The following is a 23,474-nucleotide window of genomic DNA, read 5'->3' as shown; positions in this document are numbered from 1 at the left end:
AGACAAACACCTTTTGATGATCCTGAACTTGTGGGTGCCTTGTTTAGTAACTTAATCTCCATATTTGAAAATAACTAGGAAGGCTTATTTATCTTTTCTGATCGAGTTCTGATCAAGTTCTCCTCTTGTCCCAGCCAGGGAAGCTCCTCTTCCATAAACTCATGCATTTTAGGGGAAAGGCTGGTTGTTCAGAACTTGAGCTCTCCGAGAGGGTGATGACAGGCCCCTTACCTCCAAGCACTGCTAAACATGATGCAATCTATAAGCAAAATAGGCCACCCAGCCTAAGCTGTGCATATGCCTGTGAAAGGTTTTGCATCAGATCGGGGTGGGCAAAGGGAGAAGGAAATGAGAAACTGAGGACTGAGCCTGACCTGGCTGCAGTGCTGGCCCTGGCGGGATGGAGCAACCATCGTGACCAAAGAAAACACACAAGCAGTGGAGAACTGCTTGAAAAAGAGAGTTTGCAGGCTCTAACAGGAGGTTTGCAGAACAGAAAGTGGCAATACAGACAACAGGAGGGCTGAAACAGCAGCAAATGGTTTCAGAAGCTATCGCTGTTCAGCCCCAGCTGCCTGCTCCTGCAAGGTTTTAGAGAGCAACCAGACCATCTTCTCTGGGATTGGGAAGCATTTGGGAGATTGTTGGCGCTTTTGTCAAATGAAGTGTGCATCTTTAAATCACATACAGTATGCTTGATTAATAATCAAGGTAAGGAAAGAAGCAGTATTTTTAGAGTGGTAATTCCTAGGGAGCAGCACCCTGGGAAACACCTCCTTATAAAGGGCATCTTGTACGCTATTCTGTTTCACTGCTTGAAACTTCTACAAACTGTATGTATATTTTTCATCCCAGTTTATGATCCCCTGGAGCATGATAATGGGTATAAAACATGAATCTGATTTGTTTAAAAATATTAATCCGATTTTTTATTTAATGGTACGCATCTGGGCACGACTGATAACAAAAACTTACAGCATCTTATCTCTTTGAGGAGATAGCTAAATGCGATGCCATTCATCACGGTGATAGGTAGTTCCTCAGGCGCAAATACGCACGTATCACAGTCTGTGCATGATGACGACCAGATCCAGCTCTGTTTTCTGTCTGCTCTGCGTGGCGCTATCGACAAAGAGCTACGAGTAAGGGCAATGCAACCCTCGCGACAAATCCTTCACAGATGTTTGGGTTGCTCTCCTATGCATTCCTCTGGCAAATTTTAAACAAAGCCTAGAAATCTGTGTTAGCCACAGAGCATGAGCATAGCCTGCAAATAAGACTTCTCTCTTGCAATCAGTCCAGCATTTTGTTTGAAACTGGATTTCTTGTCTTTCGGTCAGGTTAAAGCTGGTGGCTGGGCAAACGCTGCCCCAAGATTTGCTGTGTTGAGAAGAGCCCTGGGGAGCAGAGGGCACCTGCAGCAGCCCAGGGAGTGTGTGGGATGGGGTGCTTGTGCTGGGTCATGGTCCGACAGCAATGCCACGTCTTTGTCAGCCAGAGCTGACTTCAGATTCAGTAACCACTTTAAGGTAAATATCCATCTGTGGTTTCAGCAAGCTGGGACTACTATGAATGGACGTTACCAGACATGTGGAAATACTTTAAAAATCATCCTCATAATCTTTTAAATTACTGTATTTTCTTTTTTTTTTTTTTTTTTGAGTCTATCTAAGCATTCTTTAAGCCAGGTTTATCAGCTCCAATATGTCAAAACTTGTTCCTGTGATTAGCATGCAACATTGAGGTTGTTTTTCAAATATTCTAGTTGCATCTCTAGTTCCAAAATAAATCCTTTATGCTCTAGCTCCCCATCACAAAGTGGGGTTAATAGCACATCTGTTTCACCTCTTGTCTATCAAAAGTAATTTGATTTAGAAATCTTTTGGAGTTGTGCATAGGCAAGAAGCAGCTCAAAGGAAGACTTGTTCTCATCTTGGCCTCTAGGTTTTTTTTTTGTTTCAGCATCTTGCAAAACTTGCCTTTTCAGTTTATGATTACTGAAGCACAAAACCCATATTTATTTTGTTTTCCCTTGAAGTTCTGGGGAAGTCTAACTAGGGAAACTGAGGCACAGAGGGCATGAGGTCTATGTAGGAAGCCAGGTCGAGGGGCAGGCTTAAGCCATTCAAAGAGCCTGGGTTGAGTTCCCACTTATGCCAAAGGTTTTGGGATTATTCATTCGTCTCTGAGGCTGGGGCAAAACCTGGCAGGGCAGTGGGAACAAGGCAGGCGGGGAACCAAGTCCTGCACAACCTGGGAAATAGTCTTGCCCCAGCTACTACTTCTGGGACTGGTTCCTGTAAGAATTAGGCAGAAGACAAGTGAGCTTGTTTGTTTAGACGCACAATGTTTGCCTTTATTTCCCTCTATCTTTTCTAAGGGCCGTGACGGCACTTCCTTCCTACTTCATTTGTGTGGCTGCCTGAAAGGGATATATCTAAATAGGGGTCAGAGCCACTGCAGGGCAGTTTGCTTGTTTGTTAAACAATATGGGAAGAAAACAGAGGCCGTGAAGAATACTTCCCTCCCCTCTGTGCCCCAGGGAACATTCTTTATAAAATTTGGCAGCAGCTCTTTCATCAGAAACCAGCAAACCACACTGCACAGAGTGGCTGGCCCTGGAGACTGTTTTAGCGATTTAACAAGAGAGGAAGAGGAGGCACAGGAAAGAAGCTTTAAAAAAAAAAAGAGGTTGTAGAAAATCTCTAAATCAGGAAGATAGGGTGTTTAAGCAGTAAAAAATATGTAGCATTTTTCAAGGAATTAAAAAAGAAAAGCATGTTGGGCTTGCCTTTCTGCATGGTGCATTATAAACAGGAGCAACATATCATGTCATGTCCCAGACCATGCCGCTGATCGATTTAAAAGCATACTCTCCCTCTCCCTCTCTGACAGTGACCATGACAAGATCGGTCAGAAAAACAGCACATGAAACTTCCTGCAGGCTTGTGTGAAAACTATGTCCAGAGGTAAGCCCAAGTGGCTAATGCAGAAATCGAAACATGAAAAAAATAGCAGGAACTTCTGCAAATATATTTGTCCCCAAGCTCTGCAAAAACCCCTCCTCTGAAGACTAGTAGTGAATTGCAAATGTTAAGGATATACTGAAAATAATTACTTCTGTAACTAAGCTGATGGTGCCAGAAATCAGCTTGTTTTGCCTTCTTTCCTCAGACAACTTGGTGCAATTTTGAATCCACGCTTCTGGGCTCTTGTTTCTACTGGTAGGCTGGGGATATGGTTCCATCCAAGCCTAAAACTTTAGACACTTGACACTCCCCAAGGTCTGCCAGTTGCTTAGGTTTTTATCAAATACATGCCTAACAGTCTGTTAGCCGTGACTGGCCTGCTAAAACCTCTGTACTTGGCAGCAGCGGGGCCTCTGAACTCCGTCACTGCTCTCGATGGGTCATTCACTCTCTCATCCATCTTGCCTTATCCAGTAGGATGCTTGGGGCATAGCCTTCCCTCCTTCCCCAGTCCCAATAAGTCTGATGAATTGAACCTATTTCGATAACTATTCTGCCTGATCTTGTTTGCAACTAATGCCACGAGGCGAGTGCTTTACCTAGAAGGTGTTATGCTATTTTTTATGCACAAGCATTTATTCTTGTCATAGGCTGGGAAGGGGAAGAAAGCAAAATGTGAATTTTTTTTTTTATTTTTTTAAATTTTTTTTTTTAAGACTATGGTTCAGGTGTTAGCTAGAAAGTTGCTACTTTTGTACGTGCTCAAGGTCATTCTTAAAAGACCTCCAAACACAACCTAACGTGTTTTCAGATGCCTCCAAAGCCAAATCAGGGAGCTTGTAGACCAAGCACGGTGTAGTGTTAGTGATGCTAGGTGTACTGTTAGGGCCCTGGAATTCAAGAGTGGTTATGACTGCTTCTCAATGTGGTTTCTTTCCACTTCAATTCAATACTTGCCCTGTGTTATTAGGAAAATGTGTTTCTACGCTGCTTGTACCATTTGATCTGAGGAGTGTGGCACAGAGATGAGGCGCCCTTGGGGGAAGAGAATCACTGTTAGTTCTCACCTTGGATTTCGTTTGCTTCTTCCCCCCACTGGGAGGTGGAGGCCTCACGGTTGCTGAGGATTTACAGGAAGCAGCACCAGAATTTCGCAGTTTCAGTATTTGGTACGTGCTTCTCGAAGGCTTTAGATAACCGAGTATAGTGTCTGTGCAGAGGGAGGGCAGGTGCTGTTTCCCAGACCCATTACCTCAGTGGACCTCCTTTTCTTTTTAAAAAGGTCTAGCAAGGCTTTCAAAACTGCTTTTCCATATATCGCAAAGCAATTTTCGTTGTTACCTGTTGGTGAACAAAATTGTTCATGGGTAGTAAAATTTTACCATTTTTCTTGTTTTTACTTAAATTATGATTTGAAGTAGTTCTAGCTTTGCAGGCAAGTCACTGAGCTGAGATATTAAAAATAAATTTGGATTATTATTTATATTACCATTACTGAATGCTTTATTACTTCTTGATAACTTTAGAAGCCCTAGTTGATAAATGAAGTAGGTGACAAAGGCTTCAGTAAGAATTTTTATCCTGTGGGCATTTAGAAAAGTTAAGGGCACACACTGCAAAATTCCCTACCCCCTTTTTATGTTCCAAAAAAAAAAAAATGCATTCCTATGGTTCAGTGAAAAAACCCCATATGTGCTCTTGAGAGATTCTGTTGTGCTGCTGTGGTACTGGCAGGTATTTAGAGAAATGAAAAGAGTACAGACTGCTGGAGACTAAATGATTGAGTTAAAACAAATATTTTGGTATCTTTGCATTCCTTTTCAAATGTTTAAATGGACTACTCAAAATATGCTCTATTGTACAACTTTCCCCTGTGGCAGGGGTAAAAAAGTGGCCTATAGGAACTTTGCTAACGATACCGTCAGTGTTTCTATAAACTTGAATTATAGCTTAGCTGAAGATTACATGTTTAACCAGCTCACAACAATGCCTTGACCTAAATTTATTTTATTTCAACTGGTTTTGAAACAAAGGAGAATTCTTACCAGATGACCTGTTTGTTTTGAATAGGTATTTCAGACAGCTATGTCACTAAAACATGTTGGAAGTGTTTGGGCAACTGGGTCCTCATCTTCCTTTTAGAAGAACCCTTCCTCTATTACCCACACCCTGCACACCATCCTATCCTGGGCTGCGTTATGAACGTGCTTTACTTCTGCTACTAGCTGGCTTATTTAAGAAAATGTCTGTTCTCTAAAATGACAGTCATGTGATTTAACTGAGGCCACCCTTTCTTGAAATTCCCATTTCATTTGCTAATAGTCTTCCAACTTCTCTAATAAATGAGGCGCAAGCCCCCGCAAACCAGAGCCATCTCAGCTATACTGTCCTTTTTGCTTAAAACTGGCTTATCACATCATATCATGGAAAATGCTGTTTAATTTTGCTCAAGACATACGTAACTGTACTGGCACTTTTAACACTCTACCTTTTGAATTTGGATTTTTGGAACAGTAATATTCTTTCATTCACTGAGAATTCTGTTCCTAAGGGGCTTTTCCATTTTTAGCGTTATGAAGTATTAAGAAATGTCTGCATGGGTGAGGAGCAACTGTGATGTTCAGACCCACCGCATCACCCTTTTATTGCTTGAGCTAATGAAGTGACTAGCAGAAGACCGGTACCTGGAGAAGCATACCCAACACATGTGCTGTAGGGCTTTTTCTTCTCCTTCTAGTAACAAAGATAATTGAGCCTATGGAATAAAGGGTTTGATTCCTACTGTGATAGGGAAATTGTGCTTATCAGTTATAGGTCTTTCTGGGTTTTGACTATACGTTAGAAAAGCAAAAGAGTCTCTCAGTTGTCAGGTAGCCTCCCCATGCCACTCTTCATGCTCTTGGCCCATAGCATGGAGGTACTCTATCTTCTCATTTAAATGAATGTCCACTTCTACAAAACATAAGCAAACTGCACTCCAAAACCTCCAGTGTAATTCTTAAAGACTTGCTCATTAGCAACTTCCAAAATAATTGAGTTACCTAATCATAACTTTATTTTTGACACCATATCGATTTCTTACTTGACAAGGCAACGCTAGGTGACGCTTCCAGGTGAAAACTGCAAGTCCTGTAATCATACCAAAAATGAAAAGAGAACCTATTTTAGGTCTTCATGACGCTTTATGGAAGCTTGTGCAGGAATGATTCCAGGGTTTTAGGCTGCACAGTTTTAAATGAATGACTTACGCTCTTGATGCTTCTCAGGCAGAGATTATCCCACAGCCTCAAAGACCTCTTGCTGTGTGGAAAATGCCTTTTCCTTTCCTTCTGCCTCAAATTTTCCATTAACGAATTTTCATCCCAACTTGTACGCCCACTCAGCTAGTTTGAACTCTTCTTCTGTGTTTTTATGACCTTCCAGTGCTAGTAGACATTTACTACATCCCTCTTGTCTAGCGGCCAGATTATGTGTATAGACTCTTTCTGTATAAATGTACCCCTTCAGTGCCTTAATCTCTTTTGATGGAATTTTTTTCATCTTTGAATTCTTTCCCATCCTTCTCTGCTCTTTACTGTCCTTGGCCTCAGCTAGGAAGTTCATTTCTTGCGAGCATTCTGGATGCCTCAGGCAATACAGGAAAATACAGTAGGATGGGTGCAGAGGGGAGAGGAAAGGGCGCAAGCCATGCCTGGGCTAGTGCACAGTGCAAAAGAAGCATGGATGCAAAAGAAGCATGGATGCAAAAGTTGCGTATTAGCATCAGTAATAAGAACAGTACTTACTTCACTTTCACCTCTCAGTGCTGTGCTAGTCGACATTTTAGACATTGACACCTCTTCTTGCAAGAGAAATTGTATAGCTCTGAGCTGACAGATGGGAAATAGTTGAAAGTAATTTTTCAGAAGTGTTTAATATTGCCTTGTATAATGGGTGCAGTCAATGGCTGTATTGACAAGTTATGGTATAACATAGTCAAAGGAGTTAGCATTTCATCTTTGCAAATTTAACATATTGCTCTATTAAAACAGTATCTTGATTTCATTCCTTATGATTGTAGGACACTGATTCCAGCACTTACTTACTTAGCAGAAGATCTGTGTATAACTTTTTATTTTCGTATGTCTTAAGTAAGTGTAAATATCTACCTTTTATTATGTAGCCCGAGTCAGGGATACTGTTTTTATAACAACTTTCTCCTGGCACAGACTGTTGTGGCTCTATACGAGGACCTGCTGTTTCCAAGGTCTTGTACCAGACTGCAGAGGTACTGTTTTGCATCGTTTCAAATTCTCCCTTTTCCCTAGACTGTCTGTGTGTGTTTGTTAGTGACATTGCCTTCTGGCCTTTAAGATGAAGGCCACTGATTATTTCCAGTTTCATAAATAGCTAATTGTGGAGTACATTACTTGAGGAATGACAGTAAACCATGATTTTTTTCCATTTGAATTTGTTAGAAAGTGGTACTGAAATTCAGCATTGCTGAGGCACACAGCAGGCTGGACCCCTACTGTACCGGGGGCGCGATGTACGCAGTTGGCCATACCAGCACCCTGCCAGAATTGAACAGGGGCCCAGCCTGCGCTCCTCTGCGGCAACCACTGCTTAAAGCAAAAGAGAGTGTTCAAGCATGAGCCAGCACTGCCATGAGTGACACTCAACAAGAAACACAGACATGGGAATTTGAATTCTATTGTCCAACTACAACATGGGCACCTGCAAATGAAGGTGCCAAGAAAACACGCTTGCAGGAGATTGAGGCTATTTAGAAGAGCCAAAATTAACTTCTGCTTTGGAAATATTTAGGAAAATGCTGATTTGGAAGTAACCTAGATGCACTTTAAACAAAATGCAGAGTAAATCCTTGAAGTGCCTGAGTCGTCTGTCATTGCACTAGTGTACTTAAAAATATGAACAAAACCATCGGTACAGAGAAAAATAAATTGGCTCTAACTCTGCTTGTTCCAAAACTTGAAAAAACTTGGTCATTTTTTTTCTTTTTCTAAATTGTGCAGTTGTTTTATTTTTAGTATTGACATGGAAAGAAAAAAAGATCCTGGAAGAGCCAAATAAATGACAGTCCCTTATCAGAAAGCTTCTCTAAAAGACTCTCTGGTGTGTGAGAACTAGTACCACGACAGCAAGAGGTTTGCTTTTGCCAGATTGTGAAATCTGCCATCCTCACTGCTCCCTTGGGAACACAGTAGGAACCGATAGCGATCAGGACTTGGGGATGCTCAGGCGGAGCGAGAATACGATGATGTTGCTAAGTGGAAGGCGAGTAGGCCTCCTTCCAGCTACTCTGTCAGACAAGCCTCACAAATCAAAATCCTCTTTCAGATGCCCAAACTATATTTCTGTTGGCTAAGACTTTAAAAACTTTTTAAAGTTGCTTGAATTAACAGCTGTCTTTGGCTTCATTTTTCACCTTAGGCAGTTGTTTGTATATCCTCCTGGCCTTCTCTTTGGCTTCATTTCACTGCTGTGTGTGCTTTAACTTTCTCCAATTACTTTCACACTTGCGTTTTTTAAAGCGAACCTATGACTCCACAACTTATCATGCCCTCATTCTCCCCGTAGAAAATAATAGGCAAGCGGTCAATTATTTTTTAGCATTGCATACAACTGCCTATCAATCAAGGAGGAGCTTGCTTTGCTCGCTGTTAAATTCAAGAATACTTTTCCACAAGACAGCAGCAAAACAGAGGTTTGTTCTCGCTTCTAAATGTATAAAGCTATTGACTGGGGAGTATTTCTGTCCAGCTGTCTGCCATCATGAAAGCCTGTCTTCCAAAAATTTTGAAATTGCTTTGATACTTGCCTTTAACAATGCTAAAAATACTGACCTGGGATAGGGCGGGGGTGGCTATGCAGTTGGTAGCAGTATGTAAAGAACCGGTGGTAAGAAAAATGCCTCTTCCTCTGGGTGTTGAGAGTGGAAGGAAGAATGCAGAATAAAATAAAAAACCTTAAGGCTTCTCAAATTTTAAACATTTAATAGTGCACTTGAGTATGTTCTGTACAGACATCTATAGCAAGTTAAACATTTTCCTTTCTCTCACGTAGATCATAGTCATGTAAAGCACATTTACAATAGAAAACATACTTGAGGTACAAAAACCCAAAAAGAATATCTGAGGTATAAATACAGGTATATTTTAAATAATCTTTATCATGCTTTTATCTATGTTTGACAGTACACTGTGGGCAAGTATACATGTTTACAATAGAATGGTATGTACAACATACAATTTTACAAATTCAAAAGTGTTTGATGTAGAAGAATATACAAGGTTTTCCTACTCATGAGGAACATTGTTACTGGAAGTACTACATTATTTGCTGTAATAAAAAAATCTTCATCAAAAAGCTTAAAATAATACTGACATTGGTAACAAAGTCTCAGTCAAAATTCCATCTTGCAACTCATTCATACCCTAGCCACAAAATACATTTATCACTTAATACTGCACCTTGAAAGCAAATCTTTACCTTTACAGTAAAACCTACAGAAAGACACCTTTCCAGAGGACCTCAAGACTTCCTACAGTTCATACAAGTTGATTCTCAAAGAGAGGGGAATATCCCAAAGGGTTTAAAACCCATGACAAAACCCTACCCTCCTCTCTGCCCCCATATACAACCGTCCAAATTGCTCACATCCAGGTTCTCTTCATGTTAACTTGCAGCTTTTAGGAAAAAGGCAAAGGAGGGAGAGAGCTTGTGAGGCTCTTCCTAGCCCCCTCACCCCACCTGATGCTGCAGGAGTCCTGCCACCTCCCGGCACCGCAACTCCAGTGTTGACTTTTTGCCCTTGAGCCAATAGAATACAGTAAAATATATAAAAGCTCATTAAAACACTTACTTACAGTTAATGCAGGTAGGAGTAAAAGCAACAAACATTTTTTGGCAAATTAACAATTGACATTACTGGCTCTCTTCACCGTTGCATAGACGTTTCATTTCTAAGCTGCTACGTTGCTCAAAAGTATATTTACTTAAAGTTGCTATAGAATTGCTACTCACTCCTAAAAGATCATCTGGATAAGGAGTGGACAGTAATCAGAGCAAGCCTCTTGTAACATCTGCTTAGGGTTTTTAACAAGGTTAGAGCTGAGGAAAATGCAGAACTGGCACATGGGAAGGATGGCTACTCCTGGTCCACAGGGAAGTCCCATTCTAGGTTGAACTGTATCCAGCATACTAAAATCCATTCTGTTTGCCTATCAGTGTACCAGACACATTTCAGGTTCGACTTCTGCTATCATTTCAACCATTAACAACACACTCATTCACACTTTAATCTCTGTGCAAACCTTTCTCGGCTTATCTCAGTGAGAACACATTGAAGAGTACCAACTATTCCAGTGGATACACCAGTCCCTCAACGCACTACAAATAAAATGACATGGGTATGTACATAAGGCTAAGTATTTCACATGGGAATGATGAGCCTTCACCATATTTCATAATATATTTTGCATTTAAAGAATTTTGCTTCTCAGAAGCAATTCAAACCATCTAATAGTACAATACTTTTTTTTTTTTTTTAAATTTTTTGCACAGTCCTCCTATGTATTCCAGTCAAGGCCTACACTATAGACCTTACACGGACAGGAAGCAGCTTTAAAGTGTATGGTATGGCCACAGTCCTATAGTAATGCTCACAGTCAAGTTCTCATGCTGTCATCCCTTCACGACACGACTTGCAGATGGTACACTGGTCCGGTCTGCAGCGGACGAGCCTCAGTTGTGGGTAACGTCTACATTGCTGAGGTGTGGAGCACATGGCTGTTCCTCTTCAGTAGTCACCTGGATTTTACTTCCTTGCTCTCAAGACTCTGATGACTGAAAGAGTCTCGTATCTTAACAACTTCAGATGCACACAAGTGTCCAAAAGACTTGGTGTACCAGTCTGGCATGTGGCCCCTGATCCATGGAGAAAAAGTAACGGTGAAGTAGGTGCCAGTAACTCTGCATGCATTTTCTTAGTCAGAATCAAACACATATCTAGCTGGTTAAATGCCTGACTAGGAAATCTCCTTATTACTGCTTATTCCTCAGCTCAGCCTTACTAATATAGAGCCTTGCTCAAAAAGAAGCTTGCTGCAGTGAGGAAGAATTATAAAAAGTTTTGTAAGAACTTGGTCCTCTTTACTAACCTAATATTAAAATCAACATGTCCTTGCATCTAAATACCTCTGTCAGAGGAAGGGGTGGGATTATATACCAATAGCTATGGTGGAGCACATACCGGAGGCTTCTAATGCAACAAACCACATCTGCTGTTAGATGTGCACTGAAGCAAATTTTCTGTGACATCTCAGAGACCTGTGTGCATGCCTTTGAGAATTGCTTGCTACTGGCCAAGCTAAAGCCTGTTGAACCATCTAAATTTTGCACTGACTGCACAGAAACTATACAAGAAAAGCTACCACCACAAAAAGACAAAGCGGAAATCCATACCTTAAATCAATTCTGCACATGTAGGTAAGTTTCGATTTTCCTGACCCGCAGGGCTCGATCAGATACCTAGAGAGGAGCACATTGACTCTAACACCTGCCACTGGAGCACGGTCATGGTCCACTGAGGTTGCTAGAAGCACACAAGCTCCTTTGGGGAAATTTGTCCTCCACGTTCTAAGAAAAAAAGAAGAGAAAAAAAAGCCTTTATCTTTGACAAACAGTAATTCAAACATCTAATGAGACTCCAAATTATGCACAAATAGGTATCTAGCTATATAATTTACATTATACAGAAATTGTAGGCAAGGTTGCTGTGTAGGATATAAACATCATCTCACATAAAAGTCTTACCTTAAGACTACGAAGTCCCTGGCTGGGTGAGGTGCCATGCTGTTCTGGACATACTGGTATATATCTGTCTGGCTATCCAAAGGTTCGATTACTTTTGAATCTATAAGATCTTCATCCCAAAGATGCTGTTCTTTAAGTAAACGATTTAAAACATCCTCTGGCGTAGCTGGGATTTCAATGGTAGTTTTCCATAACCGGAGTGGGGGACCTTCGCATACCTGGGGAAATCAGCACAGAGTCCTCAGTTTTACTCTTCCTTACACTTTCTTTTCCTTTCTATTTTAGTGTTGGCTACATACAGCGAATTAAATACACACATATATTTATATATTGTACTAAGCTTATCATAAGCTCAGACTAAGGATGTTTTACTAACAGCCAAAGGCATCTCCACACTGACTTCCAAATTATTTTTAGGTTACGGTTACTTTCTCCAGCATGAGCCACTATTAAACTATGATGCTACAGAAAAATATCCTAATTTTCCAAGTTTATTTTTAAAATATCTTAAATCTCATTGAAATACTCCTCCCTGTGCCAGATCAGTGCCAGTGCCAGTGCTTGGAGGCTTCACTCAGCCTGTCAAGGCTTTGCACATGTGAGTGAAGGCATGTAAATGCAATACAGTGAACATTCCTGGGCTGGATAAACAGAAGAACACAAATCAGTGCATGTTAGCTGACTACTGCTGAAAGACAGGTTGTTTTTAGATGGTTTGCAACTATGTCAAAAGATTAAGGGTTTTTTTCTTAAATCTATCTGCAAAGTAAAGGTGTGCACTGAACCTTCCGTAATATCCTATGTCAAAAGACTCTTTCTGTTAGAGAAGATGAGCTAAAAACCAGAGCTGTGGTGTGAGTGATGGGGTGCATACCTTCTTGTAGGCCAGATCTGCTTGCTCTGAGGTGGAGCAGCTGACCCAGCCTTTAAACTTCTCCTTCATCTCTTTGAGCAAGTCATCCACGCAGTCCTGGAGGTAGCAGTGGTAGTCAGAGGGCTCGGTGGTGCTGCTGCCGCCCCGGAGCTCCTCCAGGCTGAGGGGACGCAGGTCCTGCTCCGTGTACGAGTTCCGACCCCTGCTCATTTCTTCGGGTATCTGCGGAGCGACAAGGGTGAAATAATCGTTTTGCAGCTCTCTCCCCAAATCACAGAGTTAGTCTAGCAGCTTGATAGCCACAGAAAGATGGGTACACTAGTTTTGTAAGTGGTGGGACATGTAAGTGTCAGGTCAAGCACCCAATGTGAAGAAATGCCAAAATTAAGTTTGTGACTTTGATTTAACTCAAATTAGTCTCTCATTTACAGGGCATCTTATTTTTTTTCTGTGGAGCATCCTTCTTTGCTACACAACCCTGATCCACTCCCACAGTGCAGTTTACCCTGCAGATTGAAGGAAGGAGGGATCAGTTGTCAGCCGCAAGAAAAGAGACAGCACGTCTTCATTTGAGGGCTCTGAAAAGATTTGATGACAGTGAGGAAAACTGGGTCTCAAGACTTGTCTGGTTCTTCATCCTGGGCCCTAGAGGGAGCATGCTGTAGTTCCTACAGACCCTTCAACCTACGGTTTGACAGCGTCACATACCAGGATGCTTTTGTGGCCTAGTCTTGTTAACTCTTGGGAATTTAAGTATAAAACAAGCACTGAAATTCCTGGAAATAGCTTCTTGGTTTGTAATTAGAGATGAAGTTCACAGACCCTCATGGCTACACAAAAAAAGCTTGAAAACATATTTCAGATGCAGCTTGGATGTAACAAAAATGTCCCAAACCCCACAACTGCCTCATGACATTTGAGTGCCAGTGCCAACAAAACAACTCTCTTTTCTTCTGGCACCACTTCTAATTCATGTACGCACCCAGATCAGGATGCAAAGTTTTTTAAAAAGCTATTTATGATGTATTAAATGTTATTAAAATAAAGAGACATTCCCAGCTTTCCATTATACAGCAGATCTAAGCCATGTTGGCCAATATTCCACCCATCAGTTTTGCAAATAGGTGTTTTACCTGAAAGAGCTTCTTGCATTCAGCGATCATATGAGCTAGCCCTTGGGTTGCAGCCAGATTTTCATTTAGGTCTTTCTGATCGGGTTTTCCCAGGCTTGGTTTTCTTTGCATCACCCTTCACAGGGGAAAAGAGCACACACACACAAACCCAGTTATTTAATGCAGAGCAAGAGAAGCGCTTGGTAAGAAAACAGTAGGACTCCCAAATCTGCTGGTGATTTATAGCAGCGCTGCCTGGGACCAAACCTTGGCATGCTGTTACCAACTTCTCTTGCTACTCTCTAATATTTTTATTTGGAATCCCCCATTTCTTCATTCTTATGAACTTGCTTATATTTTAACAAATCTCTTAATGAAAGGTAGGACCCCATAACCATTCTACACCCGGTGCCCTCTGAGGTGATCACAACTGGTAGGGTCAATGCGATGTCGCACATCACCGCTAGCTGTGGTATGGGACCAGCAGCACTGAGCCCCAGAGACGTACCTTGGGGAAGAATTCTCTCTTTTGAGAGTGTTTAAGTGGAAGAGGGAAGGTGCTAAGCAGACAGCCAGGTTTGTTGGTGTCATCTGGTTTTCCTTCACTGCAGCTGTGACATCACTCAGGAAATAGAGAAGAATCTGGAGGACCTCCCTGTTCTCATCGGGTAAAAGCATAATGGCAGCCTTGATAGCCTGGAGACGCTGATCCTTTGGCACATCTGCATAATATTAGTAATTCTCTCATCAGCCCATTGATTTTCCACACACACAGCATGAATACATCCCAAAGCAAACTCCAGCTTCAAATACTTGACTCTGAGTTTGAAGTGATTTCCTTCAGGACGCATACCATTCGTAGGAAACATGAAGGAATTTTTTTTTTAACCCACTAGTTTAACTACCCTCAGCTATTTCCTGCCTCACAAGAAATGCAAGCGAGAAGAAGTTGTGCCTAGGCCAGAGTTAATTTTAGATTTAATTTCAGCAGCAAAAAGCTACATGCTCCCGCAGATGCACTAAAATGACAGAAGCCTGGAGTCAGGCAGTGAACAAGCAAACACAGCCCAGCCAATTTAGAAATTCTTTGGCTTTCAAAGAAATTCAAAACATGGATGCATTTTAGAATAGGTGAATTAATTAAATAAATTGGCTAGCAAACCTTTTTCAATAATGATGTCATAAAATATCCAGAAAGTGCTTTACCAAACACAGAGGGTTGCTTTATTGAGCAGATCATTCAAAGTCATGCGGTGGAAAAAGAAAGTCAACGCTGTGAAGCCCCATACCATTAAACAGCTCCTTGGTTACTAACAACAAACAGCCATTGGAAAAATTTGACGTGTCTTTATATAAGGCCTTCTCCTCCAAACTTGAAGGGAACAAAAAAATGAAATAACCCAGACCAGATCTGCATCTTGTAAAGGGATTTCCAATAAGCCACCTCTGAACACAGCTCCAGAGTCTGAGTCCTGGAGCATTTATATCATCATTAGCACCACACCACCCTCACTGCATGGCTCATAATACACGTGGTGCTAACCAGATATTTAATTGGTATTTGCTTTGGGCTTCAGCCACTTCGTAAGGCTAGCAGGTGAGTTTAGAAAGCGATTTTAAGCAAAAATTCGCTGTTTTCCACACTCTCCCCACATTTAGGCCACGTGCAGACAATTCCAGTGCACAGCCTGGTGCGTAACACCAAAGCAAAGGGAAATTTTGCCCTTTGCAGGGAAACAAAATTTACAGCTGCTTTAAGGCTTTTTGCTTTAGACAGAGATAATACTTCCCGACCACCTCTGGGGAATCCTCGGACCTACCGCCTGCGAAAGGAAAGGAACAGATGCTTCTGCAATGCTCTGTCAAACTTTTTCTGGCACTAAACCCACAAAGAGTTGCTGTTTAATATGCATGGCAGTGAAGAGTATGATTAATTTTCTCCATAAACATTCTCGGGAATCCAAACACACACAAGAAAATGGTGTGCACTGAAATAACGTTATGTATGTTTTTATTTTACACCGTCACCTCCACCTACGGAGCTCTGAAGGAAGTTCCTGTAACCTTTTTGTAACCATCACCATAAGGAATGCACAAAATGCAGCAAGGGCTCAAAGAAGGTGTTTTTGCAGTCAGTTCTGTTGTGGCTGTGCTACCATGGGAAGAATACATGGGGAGAGAGCTGGGGTGGGGTTAGGGAGAGAAACCACAGGATCAGCAAGGTGTCCATAGTGCATCAATCAGTTTGGACCCCCTATGAATACACCAAAAAGCTTTACAGTTCTGGTCACCAAACATTAATTCACCTATGGCCGTTTTATACAGTGAGAGTATTCCCAATGAAATGATTTTGAAGAAAACTTTTGAAAGACAATGTGTTGTTTGGAAAGATCCAGCACAGAATTACCATCTATACAGAACTCAATTTATCAAAAGAATGTCTCCCTTGCTGGAGTTGAACCTGCTGTCTCAGAAAGATTAATTATTTCTTTTCATGTGCATTGACAAACTCCATTTTTCACGTGATTTATTCCAAGCACTTTCTGGTTATGGCGCCTATCAGTAAAGTAGCTACAAGTCAGTAGCAGAAAAGCTTTCAACTTAAAGGTTGTTTCCAAAAGTCATGGTGAAGTATAGAAGAATATGAATTATAAGAAAACAGAATGTTTTTGGCAGCCTTGCTCTTACAAAAAACCCCTCAGTAATTTAGTGGATTTTAATCCCCTTGAAAGCCCCAAACCCTGTCCGTGTAGTGTTTGCACAGCTCCTCTACCCAGCCACATCAGATGTGGTTTATTTTCAAACCACAATAACAAGTATCCTCAAAGAAGAGAGGAAACTTTATAGCAAGTGATGGAGCATTTATATTTGTTCCCAAACTACCGAGAAAGGTGAAATGAAAAGAACTCGTGCTATAAATCATCATTCAACTAGAACATCAAAAATCCATTCCTTATGAGGCTGCTGGGGAAAGGCAAAGACCAACATATGCAACACGTGTAGTGCCCAGAGGAGCAGTGTTAGAAAGTTCCACCCTTGCTACCCAAATGACCATTTGCCATCTGCCACAGAAATCTCACTACTTACACTGGTATATCTGTAAGAAGGTCTCGGAGAGTTTGTTGGTCATGAGAGGCTCCGGGAGATCACGGAAGAATTGCTTTAACATGTCTGCTACATCGTAAGCAGACTGGCCTTCGTAGTTGACGCTGTCTGTCGAATTCTCATTCATCTGACGCAAAGCCTGAATTCTTGATTTGACTCCAGATTTCCTAAACAGTCCAACCTAAATATATATGGAAAGGTAAATACATTTATAAGGAGTCCAGCAAATTTGAAATGTAAGTATGCTCTGTAGCTTCTTACATATGGGTTCTAATTTCCTGGAAAACTTTCCTTGCATTAATTATCTGTTTTGTCCTGTTTTGAGTCTACTTTTTTCAGTCTGGCCCAGGAACAACAGAACTTAATGGAAGGCTGGGCTTTGCGTGCTGCATGCACGTGGGATGAGAGTCCAGCAAAAACCCACCTGATCCAGGCAGTGGTTGCGGAGGTACCGCATGGCTTGCTGAATGCTCTGTGGAAGAGGCTGTCCTGTGCGCTGGACATTGACCTGAAGGGGTACTCCAAACACGTTTCGGTCTTTATAATCCGGCACCTTTATCCTTTTCATAAATTTTGGTACTGCCCTAGTTGAGCAAAGGGAATGACAAAATTAAATTAAACCTCTGTTGACCATTTATCTTCTGTATTTCCAGTAATTCAGAAAGCCAGTGAAAATAAGTGAAACATGTTAGGAATATGAAAAGTAGTGACAGTATAAATGAGCTAATCCACTCAGGGCTGGGAAGGGGGAGAGGACAGAAAACAAGAGCTTCTCTAAGAGAAAGGCTTAACATTCAGGGCAGTATGCTGCCTGTAAGTATTAATGTGGTGCTACTCCATCAATATTAGTAGGACAAAAGCTACAGGGTAAAACTGCAGGGGCCAGATTGAATTGCAAAAGAGTCAAAATAAATCCTGTGGTCAGTGACCCCTTATAACACTGCTTCTTTAGGTTTCGGGAAAGATGGGCATTTGAACAATGAGCTTTTGTATGTCAACTACTTGTTCTGCAAAGTCCTCAAACTGGGTCCACCACCCACCAGTGTGCATAACAGCAGGAAACTGATGTAATACATTTGAGTTTGTCAGCTAAAAACTTCAGCTCTATAAACAACCCCTTTGAGGGACCCCCCTCCTCGTCAGCCAGTGACTGGAGTTAACCCCACCTCCCACTCCAGTTTCAATGAGAGGCCTTTCCATCTGCTTATGACTCCAAGGAAAAAGTTACTAAATACAAAAGAATGATTTACCCCCAGGACCCCAAGAGTATTGGTTTCATAAAGGGGAAAAAAAAGCCATTAAAATGTGAAAATATTGAGATCATTTTCCTGAACAGGGAGAAAAGCTAATGTCCAGTGCAACAACTAGCAGGACACAGTAGCACTGGGAAACGGGGAGACCTATTTACCATTTCAATATACAGTACAGCTACACAAACAGTGCATTAGATTTACAGCTGACTAATCTGTTACATAGTAAAACAGAACCAATTTGTACTGCCGTATAGTTAAGTTTAGGGTATTATTGATATATGTATGAATAATACTTGCTTTGTCAAAAAACATGCCAATGGAATGTGAAAAAACACATTGCGAACTCCACCGAGAATCTGAAGCATGCAGGGATAACTGGTCAATACTTATTTCTGTCTTTCAGAACAAACAACTTCTGTATTTAGAAAGGCTGACATAATAACAGCCTTTGAACAGGAGGCACTTTGATGCCGAAGCTAAATACTCTCTGTGACTCCTGGGGAAGGGAGGAGGCTGGCCTGTGGTAGGGAGAAGAAAAATTTTATTGCGCCTTTTGCATCCTGAAGGTTACACAGGCTGTACTGCAGATACAATAATAAAAGAGCTTTCTATTTCATTCTTCCGACAAAAAAAAAACCCCATTCAACTGGGTTACAAACACCTGGCCACACGCTCCACCTTTTTTGCAAGCTATCTGGATTTATAGTGCTTTACTGAGGGGAGATAGATTTTGGCTAATGAGACACTAGAATTAAAGGAAATTCACATGATTTAATTACACAACTGTATAGAGAAACATGCAGATAATTAAGGATAACTGAAGAAAAGCGACTGCCACTGCTCGCTGACTGTCTCGGTGAAAAACCAGTCCTTCTTTCGCTCTGGATAGTGGACATCCGCCCGCTCAGAAAGCTGGCCTGTGCTTCACTGCTTCTGTTCCCTCACATGCCCCCTTATAAACATACTTCTCAAGCCTAATAAGATTACACTTACGTAAAGGGTTAGTGATTTTAGCCCCATCTTAGGAAACCACAAATCACTATCGGCCCAGGCTGGAGGAAGAAGTGCAAATATGGAAAAAGAGGACCGGAGGGATTCATCGCATCTTTCCAAAAGTTGCTCAGGACGAGCACAACTGTCGTGCTCGTATAGTCGGCCTGTCTAGACGTGGCACTGTGCCCTTACCAGCTGAAACCATGCTTGTTGGAAGGCGTGTACTTCTCCAGGAGAGCAGTCAGCTTCAGGAGAGAGTACTTCTGCAGCAGGTTCATCTGCGCCACGGACTGGCAGTTGATCTGCAGCGATGCCGAGCTGAGGCTGGGCCGGTGGGAGCTCTGGAAGCTGTGCCACCTCAGCCTGTGCCTGCGGAGAAGACGGGGGACAGAGCAAGGACCGGTCACCAAAAGGTCTCTGCAAGACACATGCAGGAATTACAGCAAACGTACTGCTGAGCTCCCTGCCCTTGGCAGCCACTGCCTTCGGGGGTTTCACGGGCATCGGCTGGCGGCATCTCTGCCTTACCCGGTGTGATGCAGCATGTGCAGGTGATTCAGATGGGAACGTGCCCTCCGAGCTGACCCACAGCTCAGCGAGCTCAGCGTTAACTGCACAGTTTTGCCCTATTGGATATCCCCTGAGGGCTCCAACACCCTTTTTCAGAAGCCCTTTCAGTATTAAGGAAAATCAAAAAATCAAAAAACTCCATTAAGAAAAAACAGTCCAAATTTTTAAGACACACCAAATGGGAGCTAAGCCCTTCTGAAAGTCCCATTAAATTTATACAAGCAGCTGTAGGCGACTAAATGACAGCAGAAACCAGGCCCTAAATGATTTGCACCAGTTTTGAAGGAAAACTGGAAGCAAAGCTAGAAAGAATTCAACTCCTTGCTCTACTCACAATACAAAATACAGTCATCCATTCCACGGTACAACTCCCAGCAGAAACTGGGAGGCCACTGGAACTCTCCCAGTCCCCCCACTGTGCTACAGTGATCAAGAGAAAGCAAACAAACCTCATTTTCCCTGCAGAATTAATGCCCTAGCATGCTATTAAGAAACAGCCTGCTACTGAAAAGTGCAATTTTTTGAAAGAGACTAAAAGTCAAGGCTTTTACTACACATTGACACAAACCAGACCATACTTACACCGGCTCTCCTAGCCAACTTAAAAACTGAATAATCCTACTTGAGGTGCCTCTCCCTCCCACACATCATTTCAGTTTGAAGAATTATCATCCCCCAAAACTGCTTCAACGTTGCTCCTAAGGCTGACTTGCTGAGCAGGCTGTTTTTCAGCGACAGCTCAGGCTGAACATACAAACGTACAGCTATGAAGTGTGGGAACCGCTTCTCTAAAAGTCTTGCACAAATACTTCCTTTGCCTTTAGCTGTCTTGGGAAGTGATGGGAGCAGCACGTGTGTGCTTGAATGGCCACAACGTCTATTGCACCTTAACTGAGCGTGGTGCAGCTACCACAGAACCACTCAGGCCGGAGGGGACCTCACCACGGCCACCCAAGTCCCAGCACCCGTGATCTCACCTGCTGGACCGTGTCAGCGATGCGCCCACCCCAGAGTCCCTCCTGTCCTGCATCCCAGCGGGTTCTTCCGTTTCATTTAGTGAATTCCCCGTACTGTCAAGGTCACTCGGTGTTGTTCGATCGTTATCTACATCAAGGTGGATCTGCTTTGGAGAGGAAGGACATGGGGAGATGGAATCGAGTGCCGAGTCAGAGTCCCCTTCATCCGAGAACTTCTCTGACCACTGGTTTACTATTCTCTGCATCCCTTTGACGTGGTACAGGATGTCATCTAGTTCAGGGAATATGTCTTCATTTTCGAGGTCGGCCAGGTCACTCGTACTGGAATACAGGATCGAGCCTGGCACATTGTCGTAAATACTCAGGCGGCTGCTCACTGAGCTGGAGGAGTTGCGCCTTTTCCCCATGCCCAGCTCTTTGGAGCTGTCACCGCTGTTTTCCCTCCGGAGGGTGAGATGGCCATGTCCGTGGAAACTCCCCGTCCTCCAGTTCACAGAGGCGTTGCTTTCTGTCGGGGAGAAGTTGCCGTTGGAGAGTGCTTTGGGAAAAGTGCCTGGCTTATGATCTTCGGGGATAAAAAACACCGTGTCTTCTGCAAAGCTTCCCCGGTTCTTGAAGTTCTGCTCCATCACATCACTGAATGTTGACTGGTTGAAGGGGTCGAATCCTTCGAGGTACATGCCCACCCTTTTGTTGTACGCACTGAGGCTGCGTGTTCGCGTGACGGGACTGGGTGTGCTGACGGCACTGCTTGTCTCAGACTGACTGCTGCTGCTGCTGGTCTGGGTGGAGTTGGAGACGCTCCTCTTTCGTACCATGGGGAGGCTGATGTGGTTGCCGTTGAGGGCAGAAATTTCCACGCAGTTAAGTTGTTTCAGTTTATCTTCATCCATGCCCTCCTGCAGGATGGGCCCACTAATAATGAGGCCAAGCTTTGAAGGAGCTTTGCTCTTGCCATGGTGAGAGCTCTTGATTTTCAGGCTCTCCATTCTCTTGAGCAGGCTCTTTGTTTTGGACTTGGCGTTCTTCTCATTGGCTTTTGTGTTGAAGCTGAAGCTATTCAGCTCCCTGGGCGAGGGCAGGCTGCTGAATGAGTCATCATTTGCCACGAAATTGCCCGATGAGCAAACGCTCACGACCGAGTTTGTCCTGGTGGTAGATGCTTCGCTCTGCAGGGTTGGTTGGTGGCTGCTGGTGCTGCTGATGCTCAGAATAGAAGCCACCTCCTGGCGTTCGCTGAGGTCTGTTAGCACGCTCTCACGGCTTGCTGCGTTAGTAAGGTGAGGAGCTTCCGGGGATGGGGTATTCAAGTCCGGTTTTGGAGGGAACACGTCAAACTCTTCAAGCCTCGACCACCTCTTGCTGTCCCTCTGAAAAGTCCATTTGCCACTTATTGCACAAGGTTCATCTTCATCCGAATCTTCACTCTGCAAAGAAGAACAACCCTGAAAGTGCTGCTTGCAAACTGCCCAAACAGCAAAGGCGGTTGCATTTAAATACAATGCCCACTAAACTGCTTTAAGCATGACCTTGTTCTCACTGAGTTTAAAGCAAAAACAGTCTTTTACTTCAGGGAGAGGAAGGTTAGGCCATAAAGCCCATGACAGGAAAAGATAACATGGGACAGGCAATATATTTTAACAGTTTTTAAATACAAAAGATATACGCTTCATAAAAAGAAACAAACAATACAATCTGCTTTAAATTGCTCTTTTCTAAAACCTCTAGTATCCATAGACTTTTAATTAATTGGTCACAGTGGATAGCCCTCAGATCAATGGAAATTCCTGGCATGCATAAAATTTTAAACTGGAGTCAGTCAGGGGTTGGGGTCCCTCTGGACTCTCTCCAAAGCTACACTCTGTTGATAGCGGCTGTGTGTTTATACTCCTCTTTGCAATTACGAGATGTTTCTCATACGTTCTGAATTGTAGCGGCACAACTCCTTACCCATTGGGGAAGCCTGAACCCTCGCCTGGCTGTGACTAATGAGATCGCAAAAGAAGCTCTTGAGCTGCAAGAGTGTGATGCCTCCAGGCTCTTACCTGGTCCACTCTTCCTCCCACAGGCTAGCGGCTGACATTTTAAGAATGTCCTGTGAAGTTTCTACTTCAGTCTCGCTTCAGGCAAACTTTAACACTCATAGATAGCGAGCAGCGAGAGCTCACTGACAGTACAGCACGTAAGTGAATTGTAAATAACATCTCCCCTGATGATGTTTGATGTATGAGTAATGCCCGAGGGCACAATTACACGTACATCACTTACGCCTACAATCTTTTCATCTAAATACTGAAAGGGAGTGATCCAGGGACTGACATATTTGGTCTTCCAAATATCCGGAAAATTTCACATTGGAAGAATAAAACCAATGAAGATATTTTAATACAACACCATGAAGCCACAAAATAACCTTTGGTGTTCAGAGTAGGAAACACTAATTGCCACCCAGCTCCATGAGTTTCACTTCATTTGTTTAGATTGCTTTAATTTAAAAACAAACACACATGCATGCCCCGAACTGTAACTATTTGTGTGCCAGGAACACAAATGTTTATTCTCTGAAAAGCAAGTAAATTATTCATATTTCAAGTATTTTATTTATGCATACTTTAGCTCCTGATCCTCTCCTAGTTTTTTTTTTTTATAGCACATTTCATCAGCTCAGGAAAATTAGTGAAACACCATATTTATTTTTTATAACCGAATACACATGAGACACAGAGTAAGCGTCACTTTCTTTGTTTCCCAGCTACTCCAAACTATTTCTGTCCATGACTCAGATGAAAACCTAAGAGGACTGG

General features: G+C 42.5%; 1 protein-coding gene across 2 annotated transcripts in view; it reads right to left on the bottom strand.

The window, feature by feature from the left end:
- Positions 1–10,777: 10,777 nt before the first annotated feature.
- The window catches only part of DLC1 (DLC1 Rho GTPase activating protein), a 214,400-nt gene continuing 201,703 nt past the window's right edge, over positions 10,778–23,474 (bottom strand). For both annotated transcript variants that reach the window (XM_009642436.2, XM_035897792.1), the window contains 10 exons: positions 20,671–22,097; positions 19,316–19,492; positions 17,302–17,461; positions 16,860–17,058; positions 14,281–14,494; positions 13,794–13,908; positions 12,661–12,882; positions 11,787–12,004; positions 11,436–11,609; positions 10,778–10,898 (listed from right to left, as the gene is read on the bottom strand). In XM_009642436.2, the coding sequence (XP_009640731.1) occupies positions 10,778–10,898; positions 11,436–11,609; positions 11,787–12,004; positions 12,661–12,882; positions 13,794–13,908; positions 14,281–14,494; positions 16,860–17,058; positions 17,302–17,461; positions 19,316–19,492; positions 20,671–22,097 (3,027 nt within the window). The remainder of the gene's footprint in view (positions 10,899–11,435; positions 11,610–11,786; positions 12,005–12,660; positions 12,883–13,793; positions 13,909–14,280; positions 14,495–16,859; positions 17,059–17,301; positions 17,462–19,315; positions 19,493–20,670; positions 22,098–23,474) is intronic.

Source organism: Egretta garzetta, unplaced genomic scaffold, assembly GCF_000687185.1.
Source record: "Egretta garzetta isolate BGI_Z169 unplaced genomic scaffold, ASM68718v1 scaffold46, whole genome shotgun sequence".
NCBI lineage: Eukaryota > Metazoa > Chordata > Aves > Pelecaniformes > Ardeidae > Egretta > Egretta garzetta.
Note: the sequence above shows the minus strand (reverse complement) of the source record. Positions and strands in the feature narration are given on the sequence as shown.